Genomic DNA, 15,721 nt, shown 5'->3' on the forward strand with positions numbered 1-15,721 from the left:
TGGAAAGGAAAAAAATAAGTTCAAGAAGGGGTCACTGACACTCTTAATTACAAATAAAGCACGAGCAATGCAAGAAAAATGTTTTACTAAAGCTATAAAAACAAAGCTTTATTTTGCTAAATTTAATTCACACCTTGTTATGCATTAACAAATATGGATGTAAAGATTGCTTAAACAATTTCTTGCTGTACGGGAAACATGCCAATCAGTATAAAAACACGGCCCCTAAAATTTTTATATATACTCAAAGAATGCTTACGTTAAAACTTCAAAGTTCTGCAGCTGGTCGTTCCAATAATACTTTGTGCTATGGAAGGTAAAATACCGAATCTGTGGGAAATAGAATTGGAAAGAGGGAGGGGGCAGAAGCAAAGTTGTTTGGCACATGTCAGCATCACTGTATTTTTGTTCACACACTTACAGACAGGAAACGAAGTAAATTCAAAAGGAAAAAGAAAACTAATAATAGGAGCAGTATGACAAAATGCAACATATGAAATTCCCTTTTCAATAGCGACAATTTGAAAATCAAGATCAGTGGCGGAAATTACATTGTTTTCTCAAGTGCTTTGTTAGAGTAAGGCATGGTGTAATGAATATGGTCAATGGAAAAGCGCTTGCGAGGAGTTCAAGGCAAATGAGTGCATGTGGGTCTGCATGTGGGACATAGAAGACGAAAGGCCTAGGCAGTGTATAGAAATGTTAGAAATCAGACGTGAATACAACACAGAAACACTACCAGCTCTGGAAACCATACACTGACAGGTGACTCCCAGTCTGGCATCACTGGTCTGTTGAGTGTGCGTGTAAATACAGTACATTGTGAAGTACTAACCTGTGTGGGCTGGTAGTCGGCATATCTTCTGATGAGCTCCTGAGCAGGGCTGCCATCGGAGGGGTGAAGGGTGTGTCCGTTGGCCTGAGCAGGGGAGGAGAAGTGGCAGGTGGGAGATGAAGGGGAGGAGGGGGAGGTGGTCTGGGTCTCCAGGCTGTGGAAGGGGTTGCTCCCCGGGGCCAGCATAACTCGTACCCTGGCCAGGAACCAGCGCCGGAACTCATCCTGGTCAAATAAATACACAGGAAATTTGTAGTGCTGGTCTTGTAAGAGACTTCAGCCATAAAACACCACAATCCAATACTCTCTACTCTCCAATACTGACTGCCCTTTACACTTAAACTGCTGCCTTCAATACATGTCTCTGAAGGCAGCCTGTAAAATTAAATGGCCACAAATATATACATATATATATATATATATATACAAATATACATATATAGCATAGGGCCTTAGGCATCCACCTGAAAATATTGAGATACATTTGGAGGTTATCAGGTATAATTATCCAATTCTGCCTTACTGCACATAAACCTATCTCTAAGGGTCCTGCGTAAAATATATATAAAGCACATAAAGTGTCTAATGTGTAAGGCACAAGTGGCTTTAGGGTGTGTCCAACTCTCTTTTTACATGTATTAAAGCATTCAGGCCGTCATCTCCCATTCCCTTTAAAGGCCCCGTGCATTGTTCTTTAAACAGTGGCACTTATGGGATCCAATGTTAATTAATATTGCGTGTTCTTGTACATACCCAAAAGATCACACACAGAATAGATTCATACAGTGAAACTGCTTGGAGTAAATCAGCGGTCCTTCTCATAAATTGACCTGATAGATAGCTCCATCAGAGCTGTCTAAAATTCTTGAATCTTTATTTCAGAGGTTAAGTGTTTAATTTTCTTTACAGTTTATTATGCCAGAAGAACAGCTGGTGGTGTTGCTTAAATGTAATGTGATATTTGCTGTACTGACATTACTGCGTACATGCCGATAGGCCATGTGTACACATGTTGTCAATCTGCCTATGTGTGATATATGCATATTTTGACTTTTGTGCTTCCATGGGCAATTAAACTAGTACTTAAATGATTTTGACGCAATACAATCTGCGTGGGTTGTTTTATTCTGAAAATTGACAAAATTCGCCTGACCTGATGTGTTCTGCTTGACATGGCTTCTAACAAAAATAGGCAAGCTGCATATTTTAAGCAGAGCAGAGCAGGGGGATGCTTCTGAAATGATCTACGTTGTGGAATCACAAGCATTGTGTTGAATGGCCACGATCAGCTTTGGCAGCCTCAGCTCCATGCAGCTGCGCCCAGCGGAATCACGCCATAACCTTAACCCTAAACCAAACTGCTATTTCTAGAACTGTTTTTAAGAAATGAGCAGTAGAAAAATCCTAAAACCTGTGAAGGTTGTGTCTGATGCTTTAACTCTCATGAAGGCATTTAAAACATTAACATTTAAAAAGTTACATTAAAAGTCATGCATGATCATGATTACATACACACATACATTTACGTAATGCACAGTAAGACACACGTTGAATTATCTGTACATTCCTGCTGTTGTGACTGTCTGTAGGAATCAGGCAGACTCAATGTATTTACTGTGCTACAACTACAATACATCAGTTGTATTCATTCACAGCTGTAAAAGCACATGAGGCTGAGGTTTGTATCTCTTTTCCTCCCTTATGAGGACTTCTATATAGCTGTATATTGTACTGTGTTTACTGTACTGTTTTTGCACACTTTTTCTGTTCTTGTGAGCAAATGAATTTCCCCACTGCAGGATCAATAAAGTTCATCTTATCTTATCTTCTTCTTAGACCCATAAACTAAGCCTGGCAGCATTTTTACTTGACCTCTCCTATGGTTAACTTTTATTTTTTTTTTTACCTGGGAGTGTTTCCACTGAGGCACAACACAGTATCTGTGTTATTGCAATTGCATCTTGTAACTTTGTTATTTAAATGCAAAAGTAACATAATTAATTAACCATAACGCATAATGCATTAAGTAGGTTCTCATTCCTTGAACAACCACGTCGGAAGACATCCTTCAGTCGTGGAAAAGATGTTACTCTATTTCAGAAGGGTTAAATTATTGGCCTGTATCAAGTACAGGAAACAACTAAGGAGACTGCCGAATCTACTAAAACAGGGTTAAGCAAACTGGGGGTTAAGTGCCTTGCTCAAGGGCACATCAGCCAGCTAACAGAGGGGGGGGGAGCATTTTTCGCATTAATCACTTCTCCAACCTCTAGGCCACGGCTGCCCCATAAAAAATGCTTCAATTTGCTCATGGGGTCTGATGAGTGCAGATTTACTCCATACAAGCCTGTAGGGGCAGTGTTATGATATGGGTTGTTTCAGTTGGTCAGATCTAGGTTCAACAACACCCCCGCCCCACCCCCACCTTGCAACCTACCGTGGAGCGCAGCAATACCACTTCGGCATCACGGGCTGTGGTACGAGTGCAGGTGGATTTGACGCACCACTCTGGCATCCAGTAGAGCAGCAGAAGGAGGAAGCCCCCTGTACACAGCACCCCAAGGCCAACCAGGGCCAGCCGCCAACGACACAGACGGTAGCCCTGCAGCTCCTAAATGGTGTCAAAGGACAAAGGAGGTGGAGTCTGATCAACTGGAAAGCACAAATTCTGACATCAGCACTGATGTACAATTAAAAAGGGACATACCATTTCCTCCTCTTCCCCTTTGTTGAGGACTTTCAGGTCTTCCTTCTCCATGCTGCAGAACAGTTAGCCAAGCCCCTCCCTTAGTCACTGCAAATAGTGAGGAAAAACATTTCAGCTTCACAACAGCCTTAAGTCAAAACAGTGGCTCAACACCAGAGGTTCCGACACCCCAGGCAGGGTCACAATGTGCTTTATAGGGATATGAAACAAAAGAGCATTGCATGGAAAATGTTGTGTATTTGTCATATGCACGTTTCACATTTGTGTAGGCCTCTTTCATTATATAATGACTCAAAGCAAGGGAAAGAGAACATTCATCATTTACTGTTTTCCATTCCATCCAGTTTTCCAGCATTTTATTAAGAACTGTATGAGACAAACTAAATGTGTGCGCTAAGTAAATGGCAGAAGTAAATAGGACTGGGCATTGAATCTCAGTAGCCTTCTTTTTGCGTGCCATTACTTCACAGATCAATTTATAAGTCATAAATTCAATGCAGTGAAGTTAGTTTTAAGTTTGAGTATTCAGCCAACAATCAATCCAGATCCTGATCCAGCATCTTCTTATTCAGTTCTACCCAGTGTTTACAGTAAGAGGATGTTAGCTCACTCCTGAGCCCTCACTCTTAACCATGGGGGTTTCACATAGGGACCATCAATGAATTGTTTGAACTAAATATCTGTAATGACTGATGGAGAGCTTTTTCACATGGTATGACAACAATCCCCTGGACTTCAGCGACACCAAAACAAAAGAGATTGTGGTGGACTACAATGCTTGTTGCTGCTGTTTTGATCCACCTGTGTGTATCTATTCACTGGTAACATAAAAAAGCTCTTCCCCACCCTTATTCTACTCTTCACTTTTCCATCAGGTCTTTTTCTGTTCCTTTTCTTTAATGCATTGTATACAAATCATAGACAGAGTTCTATAGTAAATAATGATAACCAGATGTGGTGTCAAAGCCATCTCAACTTCCATACTGCATTGCTTAACTGAATTGTGTCTGGCGATAAGAGATCATTTCCAAGTCAAATGTCCTGTAAAGACATGAACCCTCTAATTGTTGGCTCACTTGATAAGAGCATTGGTTCAATGTTTGAAACTCTACCTTACAACGGTCTTTGAGCGGTCAATAATAGTGGGTGTGTAATTATTAGCAGAAACTGAAGGTGAATGCCACTGCAATGCAACGCAATTCAGCCAATCACTCACAAGGACTTAGGAATGAGACACCAAACTTTTTCAGTTTCACCAAATTTATGTAAAGAACAACTACAATATATACTATACAGAAAATCTTTAAGGAGACAAGAACATGCTGGGCACACAGATTTCAATAAGACACAGGGTGAGGAAGGATCAAAATGTTTCTTTGAATTCTTATAAAACATATTAAAAAAAAAACAAAAAAAAACAAAAAAAAAAAAACCTACAACGAAGGAAGATATTACTGTCAGTGGATACAAACCTGCAGAAGTCAGCAGTTCATTGGAGCACATGGACATGTTCCAACTGCAAGAATGCACAGCAAATTCCAGACAGCTACTCGGCCTCACAACACCTGAGATTATCTCTTATGAGTGTCAGACAGATCAACAGAGTGATCAGATGCGTGTGTTAGTCAATATCAAGCTCATTCCCGTTTCCTCCGCTCTGTTGTCACCGAGAACTAGCCAGCTGCTAAGGAAAGCGTACTGTCACTTTGTGCAAAGGTGTATGTGAATCGTACATCGATATTGACAGGGAGGGGCATCTAGGTCAAATGATGAGCAGACCTTTTTGAAGCACCAGTTAAGCTGCAGACAATCTGACTATGTGACTGAAAGCACAACCAGCAGGTTATGTTGCCATTTTGTGGCTCATGCATTGTATTACAGTGAAACATTGTCACTGAATGTGTGTGGAGTCCACCTGTGGGATTATGAGATGAGATAATATGACAGAGAGGTTTATTCGGCTACTGGCTTCAAGGTCAGGAGTTGGTAGTGGATCAGACACACTCAGGATTTCACTGGGGCCTTTGGGGAAACTTGATAACAGACATCAGCATGTTTTTCCATTAAATGTACAGGGGCACAAAACAGAGAGTACTGACATGCACACAAACAGAAGAGAAAACAAAAACCACATGTAATGACCTAAGGACAGGGCGAGTTAGAACACTTTGACCACAGCTGTAACTGAGGGGCTCTGGCACAGTGTGTTGGGGCACAGTGCCTATAGGGCCACCCTCCAATGCTCCCTGATCCTGTATCACTGCCCCTTCACATGCTGATTTTATCTACCAACTGCACCCGGGTGGACTCCTTCTCTGGCATCCAGCGGGATATTTTGCTTAGGACCAAGCCCTTCCTAGTATTTTACAATAGCAGCCCCCTGGCCGGCGCTAGGCAATAAGTGCAGTGCAACAAGAACATTCCCTCCCAAATCTGTGCTATGGCTGGAAATGCTGACACCAGTACATCATGGATATACACTCTGATAAGACTGGTGTCCTGGCATGGTGACTCACAGTGCAATGAGAAGGGTATCCAAACAAAGATCTAAAAGTGTCAAGCTTATGCGCTTACTATGACCAAAGATTGTTACATAGTCTGCTATGTTGAAACCATCTGCTAAGATGACAGAGAGAGGGTTTTAACCTCAGAAAACCTACAGGGTTACATAATTACAGGCTCTAAATCTGGTGGTTGAAAAGCCGGACATGTTAACCCTGTCTACAGGGTTAATATATTACTTGTTAATTCAGACTGGAGACAAGTTAAGTTATACTTTCATTCAGCTGAACTTGTGCAAGAGCAGGGATGGAGAACCGTCATAAGTCAGAGTGTATTATTCATATACAGGAATACAAAGAGACAATGTGAACATAGTTTATATCAGAGTTAGAATCATCACAAAATAATCAAGAGTAATCACTCATACTATACACAAATCAACCATTTGGTTCTACTGAAGTTATTTCACATTCCCAAAAGCTCGGGGATGATGTGGCTGAAGATAGTGATATGACTACACAGATCACAAAAACTACAAAAAGTGGCAAATCGCTGCAATGTCCCTGAGCACCTCTGTGGCAAAAAAAAAAACACAAAACCCCACTATAATTAACTCAAACTCAGTTTCTAGTCGATTGGTGTGCTCATACCTTGAGAGCCAGGAACACGATGCCCCAGGCGGTCCTCCTCCCTGCAATTAGCTTGCTCTCTCACCACACCAACCTGGAACCCTGAGTTGAAAAAAAAAACGAAAGAACAAAAATCATAAAAAAACACACACACTCTGAACACAGCTTTCCAAAACTTCAGGTCTTTCCACTTGAGTGTGATAACCTGGAGGTTAACTGTTAAGAGACTTTCACAAAACAGAAACATATCATCTGAAGAGATAAACAATAGTGGTTAATGTGTACTGAACTGCAGCAGAAGAATTTTTCAAACCTACCAGGCAAATGCCACTGTGTAAATTTTTAAAAGAGCACATGCTCTTCACATATTCACTCAACAAGTAGCAGAATGGACCCTCTTTAAAGCATGGATTCAACAACACAAGGTGCTTGAGACATCCTACAAGATCAATGACTACTAATGGATTAGATAAGATTAATTTAATTTTGTTGGCCACACACAACCAAAGTTGGACGAGTGACGGTCATTTAATTTGGTCTGGTTGCCTTTTCTGACAACAACTTTTGAATTACTTAATCAGTTGAGAAATTAAACACAAATGGGTGAACTGTCTGAACTTCCGTTTGAAGTAAGCAAGTTCAACAATAAACTGTGAGCATTATAACCCATATCAGTATACCAGTACTGTCCATACTAATGCAGACTTTGGTCTGGCCCACACAAGAGAGTGAATGGAGTGTTTCGCCATCATACAAAGTTTACATTTTCCTGTTATTACCCTGTTCATTTTTCACTTCAATGGCAGTAATTATTTCCCACAGTGACTGAAGAACCTGAGTGCTGTAGGTGTCAACATGATGCCTTGAGCGATGACTTCAGCAAATAATCATGACCTTGTGCTAAAACGGCTGCAATATATGAAAGAACGGTCAGATGACTCCCACCCACTAATGGAGTCTTGCCTTTCTGTTCCCGTCTCAATGCCAGTGACATAATACAATAATTTTCCCACACCCTTTTCCAGCTAAAAAGAGGAGCACAACCAGAGTGCAGATCTCTGCCAAGACCAGTGGATTCTTCTATGATGTGCAAATCTACAAGTGCAAGCACTTTAAGCATATTAGGCTACAGAAACTAATTAATTGCCATTCTGCAGCTGCTGTTGTTCAGTTAACATGGCTGAAATCTGTGGTCAGAGACTGAAATCTGTGAGACATCCAGGCCAGCCACACTCACACACCAAAAGACATGTCCAAGCAAAGGAAAGACACGCACAAGCATACTGTCAGATTTGTGAAGCATTTCTCGCCTGTCCTTCATCCTACACTGCACCAACCTGTCTTTTTTTCCCCCCACCTTGTTTATCAAAATTATTGGGCTTTATAAAAATAACCTTCGGACACTCCGTGACATTTTGTGATAGCTAGGCTATATACACAGAAGAAAAACAGTTTTTTACTGGAGGACAGAGGACCCTGGGAGGGCCCCTAAGAGTCAGCATGATTTGAAAGATATTTATAGATTCCTCCAGCCCAGCCTAAAGCCACATTGTTGTCTCTCATTTGATTAGTCTGCTATTGTAATAATGAGAAACACTAGCTTCGGAAAAAAGCCTGTTGATCTTTTTTTCAAACTTCAAGTTTAAACATGACAATCATTAGGGTTCCTGGAAATTGTAAGATTTCAGAAGAAGAAAATACTGAGTATACGTGTATCAAATCACAAGAAAGATAGAATCTGGTTCTAAGAAGAAGCACACCTTTTACGCAGCACACTGGCTGATGCATCATGAGGTGATTACCACACACAATACACAATCAATTATTAATTTATTTTATTACACTGTGAGGTCTAACTGCGTTCAACCTACTATCAGCAAAGTATTCATTACACAAAGCAATGTTTGTATTGTGTGGAAACAGGGGAACAACCAACATTATCTTCTTCACTGTTAAACCTAATGCTTATTATTTCTCAGTTCACACATCATTTAGTCTATGAAAGGTTGGCTAATGAAGCTAATCACAATATCTAAAAAAAACCCCAAAAAACCCAAGGTCTCCTCTGCAGAGACTTTTGTTGTCCAACCAACAGTCCAAAACCAACTTTTATATGGGACTTAATTCAAGGTGTCACATTACATCTTTAGTGTTAGTTAACAAAGTAATAAAAAGCTAAATGTCGCACATCACACATGAGTCATATAAGCTTGCACCTGTCATACTTCAAGTATTGGAAATGCATAGCATGAGGATGAACAAAGTGTCTCAATATCAACATTAGCTATAGACAAAGTTGAGCTCACTTAGTCTTCTGCAGCAGCTCACTAAACATGAGCAAAGCAGAAATATAAAAATAATAGGACTGCACCCAGCAGCTAAATCAGTTATTCTAATTATTATTTTTCAATAAAACAATTAAAATAATGACTAATCTATCTATCCATCAATTATTATGATTACTTTTATTACTAGAGCAATATAACAATTTATCAAAATTAAATGTACAAAAAAGGTCTTATTGATATTCTAAAAACAAGTTAATAGTACTTAACTCAAAACTTGGCCATTAGACAATTCATGACAAAATGTTAAGCTGCTATTAACAGCAGCAGTGCAGACATTTTAATATGAAGTTGATGAAAAAACATTTAGACAATCAATTTTTAGTGGCAGCTACAAACAGAAACATGTTCCACATGTTGGTGATCCTAACATATCATACCTCAGTGTAAACAAAATTAAACAGGACACTGCTGGCTTACTGTCATGCCCACCCTGGCAAAGCAATCCGGGATCTTTTGCTTCAGGTGGTTGCTCTTCGCTGTGATAATTTGCAGAGCTGACAGAGAACCATATTGTTGGGTCTCTGTTTAAAATACTTCCACACTTCAGAAGATTGTGGGTGAAGCTTTTTCTCAGCTTGCTCTCCGAGGTTATCCATGCTTAGACCCCGCACAGCCATGCTTCGTTGCGACACACCAACGCATGTTAAGCAAACTGATGAATTTCTGTAATCGATGACGATAAATTATGTTGACGAGTCACCTCACCCCTAAAAAGGGTAGTAGCTCTAATATAGCTAAGACTAGACATAATTCTCCTTTCCCTTTCTGACCTGTTCTTTAACACACAGACAAAAAGGAAAAAGTGAACAATGAGCCATGACCTAATGACAGAAGTTCATAATTCATGGAAGCATTTGGAGGAAAAAGTGTTTTGTTGCCATCGTGCTCTGCAGTGAATGTGCTTTCTTTATCACTTCCCTTCCTACTCATGGGGTATTATAGCCAAGCCTTGCCCCCCATCATGGCCCAATTAAGCTGTTATCACTGTGGCCACTGGCCTTACTAAAAATCTATGACCACCTGCCCTTCCTCTGCTGTCCAAACAACTAAAACCTCTTCCTCAGCCAGTTTTCAGAGCCTACCACCACTGATAACATAATTAACCAAACAATTTCATCTTAACAACTTGCCAAAGGAGAGGAACTGGAACCAACCAGCTTGCCATTTTTTCTTTAAAAATGACTGAGACAATTAATCAATTAGAAAAATAGCTGTCAACTAATTTTCTTTAAACTGACTAATCATCTAATTGTGTTTGAAATAATTTATGTAAATGGAATGAATGTAGCAAGGCAACGAAAACATTAACCCACCTCCAGGTGAATAATTAATGGGGGTGGGGCTAACAGGGTCAGTATACAACCAACTGTAAACAGTTTCCCACACCTTAAAGTTAAGTCGATTTACTTCACTGAAATATGAATCAACTAGTTAAACTCACCTATGAACGCAGCAGACATCCACGTCTGTAATCCAAAAAATTGGTCATAAAATATATTATAGAAACAGGTTCTATATGTTTTGAGATGGCATAGACACACTTTGGGTCACAACCATGTGAGAAGAATTGCTGACATTACAGGCTATGATAGATGCAGAAAGAATGGAAAGTCAACATGGATGAGATCAGAAAGTGGAGGACAAGAAAAAAGATGTACAAGCCTATATGGGATCTCCAATCCTGTGAAAAATCTATGAGAAAAAATGGAGGGAAAGGGCTGGGGGGGAAAAAAAACAATAATCCTACAGATCAAAAGTGTGCTAAATTTTAAGTCAGACCACATGCTCCTGGATTAACAGTAGCATTGCTTGACAGTCTATGAAAAACTGCCACTGTGCAGGAGATCAAAACACGTTTTTACTTCGCTCAGCGGCTTATTGGTGCATAATGACCCTGGGTGAATATTTCTGTATGGATGTAAAATATTATTTGAGCGACTGTGGCTCAGAGTACAGACCCTAATGATCACAGGGGTTACAGATCAGTTCCTACTTCCTTCCTACTCACATGTCAAATTGTCCTTGGGCAGCAAGACACTCAACTCCAGCTTGCACCGGGGATGCACAAAACAGTGTATTCCTAATTGGTGGTCCTCAGCTCGGATAAATGTGGAGGGTTGCATGAGGAAGGGCGTAAAAAAGCCTTTGCCAAATCAAAACATAGGAATAATACAAATCAGATTTTCATGCCAGGTTTAGCAGGACCCGGCTTGCCAGCGAGACAGAGACAGACAATCCGCTGTGGGCAAGTGAACCCTAACAGTTTGCAGTCCTAAGAAATAATAGATTATTGAATTATTTAATGTCTCCTTATTTCATGAGCATAAATAAGGTGTGTAAATGTCATCCATGTGTTTGGGCAAACCAAGATGAAAGATTTAAACCAGCTGAAATTTAACACACACATATGAGATAGGAAATAAATGTAATTCAAACAGCGTCTTCATTGCCAGAGCTCAATCAAACAAATTTGTGTTCTCTTGTTACTCCGCACAGACTTGAGATGCAGTCAGACAGTTGATTTTTGGACTGCTGGCGAATACTCGGGGACTGTGATATCATGCTATAAGCTAAATGAGCAAATGTCCACATTGTGTAAAAGTCAGATTATCAGCATGTGATACACTTTTGCAACCACAAAACAAGTCACTGTAAGACAGCAAAAGTCCGTGGCTGCAAAAGTGTGCGGCTGCTTCACTGCTCTAATGCCAGATGGATTAGTGGTGTCAGCAACAGCTCTGGCATTGCCATCTGTTTTGCAGTTTTACCAGGTGCCAGGTGCGTTAAAAGGATGAATCATTACATTTTAAGATAAGGACCTATACAAAGCTCTGTCCTCAGCTTTCTGTCGCAGACTTCCTCTGAAAGTGTCCTTCCAGATGCAGTCAAGACATTCAAGGACTGCAGATTGCATGCATAACGTGTGAGTTATTTCAAATTTAACTTTTTTAGGGTCCAGGCTATGCAAAACTTTAAACAGTCCTCAGTAAAATCTTAAAATACACTCATCAGAAAAGAAATGCTCTGATCTGATTTACAATACGACTTGAATCAGTGAGGGAATTTTGATCAGCACCGAACTTGGTCCTCAGGTTTGCGTTACTGTGTCAAATATCTCAGTTGTTTCTATTTTCACGTGAAGTGTTTCATTTCACACCCACTGATGCAAGGCGCTCGTTTGTCCTGGTCTTGTTGGAGGTAAACCGCGATACTGGCACTAGAAAGATCAGCCTCTCTATCACACTGCTTTGGGACTCCCACACCAAACAGTGCTGGGCTGCTGAGAGGACTTTTGACATGTCAGGATATTTCTCATCTCCACTCTGAATCAACACTGGCAGGCCTTCCATCACAGGCTGCTGTCTTAAAGCTTACATGTGAAAAGTTTTCAGGCACTGGCTCAAAGTCCTGTAGAATACTGGCACCTTGCCTCTTAAACCAAGACTAAATTGCTTCCAAATCCAGTTTGGACAAGATTTCAAGCACTCTCACGGAGAGGAATAAAGTTCAAAGGTGAAAAGGACAAGATGATTTCATGTCTAGGAATCCAAATGATTGCATATGTGCAACACGGGTTAAGCAAGTTAAACTTGGCCCTCGAAGATACATGACCCCAGACACAGTAACAAGCTTCCTTTAAAGTACATAGGAACTTGCTTAACTAGAGGTGTGTAGCAGTGTAGCTCTCTCTATAGTAACCTAAGGGTGTTTCCAAACAGCAACCCACAATTCCTGTACATCATGCCTTTAACAGAAGTTCATCCATTAGCTCACCCACATCAAAATTTCTGACAAAACCAAAACACAAATGGCACCTTTTCCATGGACCAGGTAACCATGACAAAAAGCACATCGACACAGACCTTAAAGCAGCCCGGTTAATCTCTTATTAGCAGACTTAATTCTTTATTAGTGGACTTAATTCCAACAGAAGAAGGAGCCACACAATCTAAGTGGTAGCGCTACAATAATCACTTGATTAATCAATTAGGCGACAGATGGAAAAAACAATAAGCTATCTATTTGAAAATTGTTTGAGCAGAAAATTCCAATATTCTCTGGTTCCAGCTTCTGCAGTGTTTCCTCTATATTAATTTAGGAGTGGTGGACCAGCACAGTAAGAACATTACCACCAAAGCCAGATAAAAAGGGAGCATTGTAATCTACATAAGAAAACAGAGACACATTGTTCAGGAAAAGCTTCCAGCATATCTCGATCTTTTGCAACACAAGGGTTAAATTAATATAGAAAAGCCTGCGTGCTTCTGAATGCAACACTTTGTGATCAAAGTCTACACAGGTTTAAGTGAGAGTGCGAAACTAATCGTCGTATGCAGCAAAACAGTTTGTGTTTATGGATTCTCACTCTCATTAAAGCCACACAAATTAATTATCACCTGGCAGAAAAAAGACATGTGCCAGTTAATCCAGCGTCTCTGTTAATGTATAAACAGAAACAAACTTGAATAGACAATGAATACATTTGTCCTGAGCTTCTCATGCTAGACAGATAAACTTTAAATTGATAAGGATATTTTGTAACTGATCTGTTGGCTATATACACCCAATCTCTTACAGGTCCTTTGTTTATTTAAGCCTCACATGAACATAATCTGTGTATAATTAAAGAGAAACTTTATAGATTTTCAACCAGCTTTGCATAGTTACAATTTCGGTAGTGTTGCAAATGAATAATATTAACTTCTCTCCACTTTTCAAGTGGTAAAATATTTCTTCGAGGGTGACAGGTGATTTTCATTTCAAATCTGCAACGAGGTAAAAGTAATAATTAACTGAAGAATGCATGAAACAGTGCTGAACGTGCACTTAAGTACAACTTCGCCAACGATAACAAAACGGAAAGGCAATATGGCACAAAGACCCTCAAAAATTCAATATCAGTGTTAAAAAGACACCGAGCGAAGGACTAGGACTAAGGGCATTTCTGAAGCAGCGACAGGAAAGAGCTATTGTGAAGGACCAGTGCATACAACAGCACATATCCCAGTGCTTCACCAGTCGTAGCTATGGGGTAGATTGTCAAAGATAAAATAACTCACATGACATCTTGGCTACTGTTAGCCAAAAAGCTTGTGAGAGATTCTGAAATAAAGTGTAATGGGACATTCAGAGTCCAGACCTTAATCAAATTTGTGGCAGGACTGGAAATGTACTGTTTACTCAGGGTGCAACATAAGCTGACATTAAAACTGTTCAGGTTGAGGATGAAAAGGAAAATATCTGTACATAAGTCAAGGGTGGTTTTACTAAATACTGAATCACACAATCAGTTTGTGTTTTAAACGTGCACTAAAATCAGAATCAATTTGTAAAAATATATATCATGGGATACTAGATTGGTTTTATCGATTTGTGCTCATAAATTAAATGAGCAGCCAAAATAACTAATATCATCCAACGTCTTACAACAACCAAACAAGAACATGAAGAAGAAGCTATTGATAGGCCGGAAGGTTTTTCAATTACGTTCTCGTTTGCTGACAGTTGTTTAACTTTATAAAGTGTAGTGTGTGATGACATGGAGACGTTATCTGGCTGGGTTCATTAAATAGTCAAGCTTGAGTTGTGTACATTAACGTCAGTCCGTGAGTGTTACCGGAGACCCGACCAGAGTGGCAGGTGTTTAAAGAGGAATGAAGCAAAGCGAACATAAAGGACGTGTGGTGGTCAAGGTGATCAGCTTCCAAATATATTAAACGAAAAGTAACTTTAACTCCAATAATTCGTAGCAATCACCTCAACGAAATAAAACTACCGCTATATCTTAAGCCAATTAAGGATTACGGAAACATTAAAATCCCATAAATATCAAGACTAACTGTCACATGTCTACATTCTTAACAAGCAGGCTTCCGTTGCTTTGGAGTACATGTATCTTTTCATTTTCATGTTTAAAAGAAAAAATCTCTTGTGACATTCGCTAGCCATAAATGCCCACTTGCTGACCATGAATCATGGCTACAAGCCTCAAGCAGCCAGGGAAGTGCTTCAACGTGAAGCGCCGCTGGATGTCGGCTAGCTGGCTAACGTTAACAAAGCTTCACTGATAGCCAGCTAATTGGCGACTAGCTTAATAACAATGTCCTTAAGTCTACCACTGGTTATCTTGCTTTGGGTTTCAGAAAGTGATGAAACAAAACGCCGCTTCAACAGCAAACCCTCACCAGTTTTTCGTACACGCATCAGCTAGCTAACGTTAGCCTTAGCGCCGCTAGGTAGCAACTGACACATGGGTGATGATGACAGCCATGTAGGCAAACCGCAAACATTCTAATAATTACACACTCACCCAGAACCACCTGGTCACTCTGAAGATCACCTTCGAGTCATAATGAGACGAGAGTAGCTGTTATCTGAAGGAAAACGTCGTTGAAGAAAAAGGGACTAAATTTAATAGAAAAATGTTGTCGAAACAGACAAGCAGAGTGGATGGTTGCTGTGTGTTGACAGCTCAGTGGGACAGACTGAGTACTACAGCTATAGTGAACTGGCCTGAACTGGCTGCCTTTCGGCAGGAAATGACATACCGTGATATCACGGGAGGAGGACTACGCAAGGTGAACGTCCGTCACGCTGTAAATGACCACAAAATGGCAAATGATGTAATGATAGAGTATTGTTATATCTTGGTATGATACATGTTCAAGAAAAGTACATTATAAGGAGGTACTGATTGTTT

General features: G+C 40.1%; 1 protein-coding gene across 4 annotated transcripts in view; it reads right to left on the reverse strand.

The window, feature by feature from the left end:
• atp13a3 (ATPase 13A3) overlaps positions 1 to 15,555 on the reverse strand; it is a 30,035-nt gene extending 14,480 nt beyond the window's left edge. For all 4 annotated transcript variants that reach the window (XR_006843536.1, XM_046390892.1, XM_046390891.1 and 1 more), the window contains exons 1-6: positions 15,332 to 15,555; positions 6,695 to 6,775; positions 3,543 to 3,629; positions 3,273 to 3,446; positions 836 to 1,060; positions 260 to 330 (exon numbers count right to left, since the gene is read on the reverse strand). Coding sequence is in view for 3 of the 4 variants with exons in the window: in XM_046390892.1 (XP_046246848.1) it covers positions 260 to 330; positions 836 to 1,060; positions 3,273 to 3,446; positions 3,543 to 3,593 (521 nt within the window). In the remaining variant the exon portion in view is untranslated. The remainder of the gene's footprint in view (positions 1 to 259; positions 331 to 835; positions 1,061 to 3,272; positions 3,447 to 3,542; positions 3,630 to 6,694; positions 6,776 to 15,331) is intronic.
• Between the last annotated feature and the right edge of the window lie 166 nt (positions 15,556 to 15,721).

The sequence above is a fragment of the Scatophagus argus genome, chromosome 6 (assembly GCF_020382885.2).
Source record: "Scatophagus argus isolate fScaArg1 chromosome 6, fScaArg1.pri, whole genome shotgun sequence".
Taxonomy (NCBI): domain Eukaryota; kingdom Metazoa; phylum Chordata; class Actinopteri; family Scatophagidae; genus Scatophagus; species Scatophagus argus.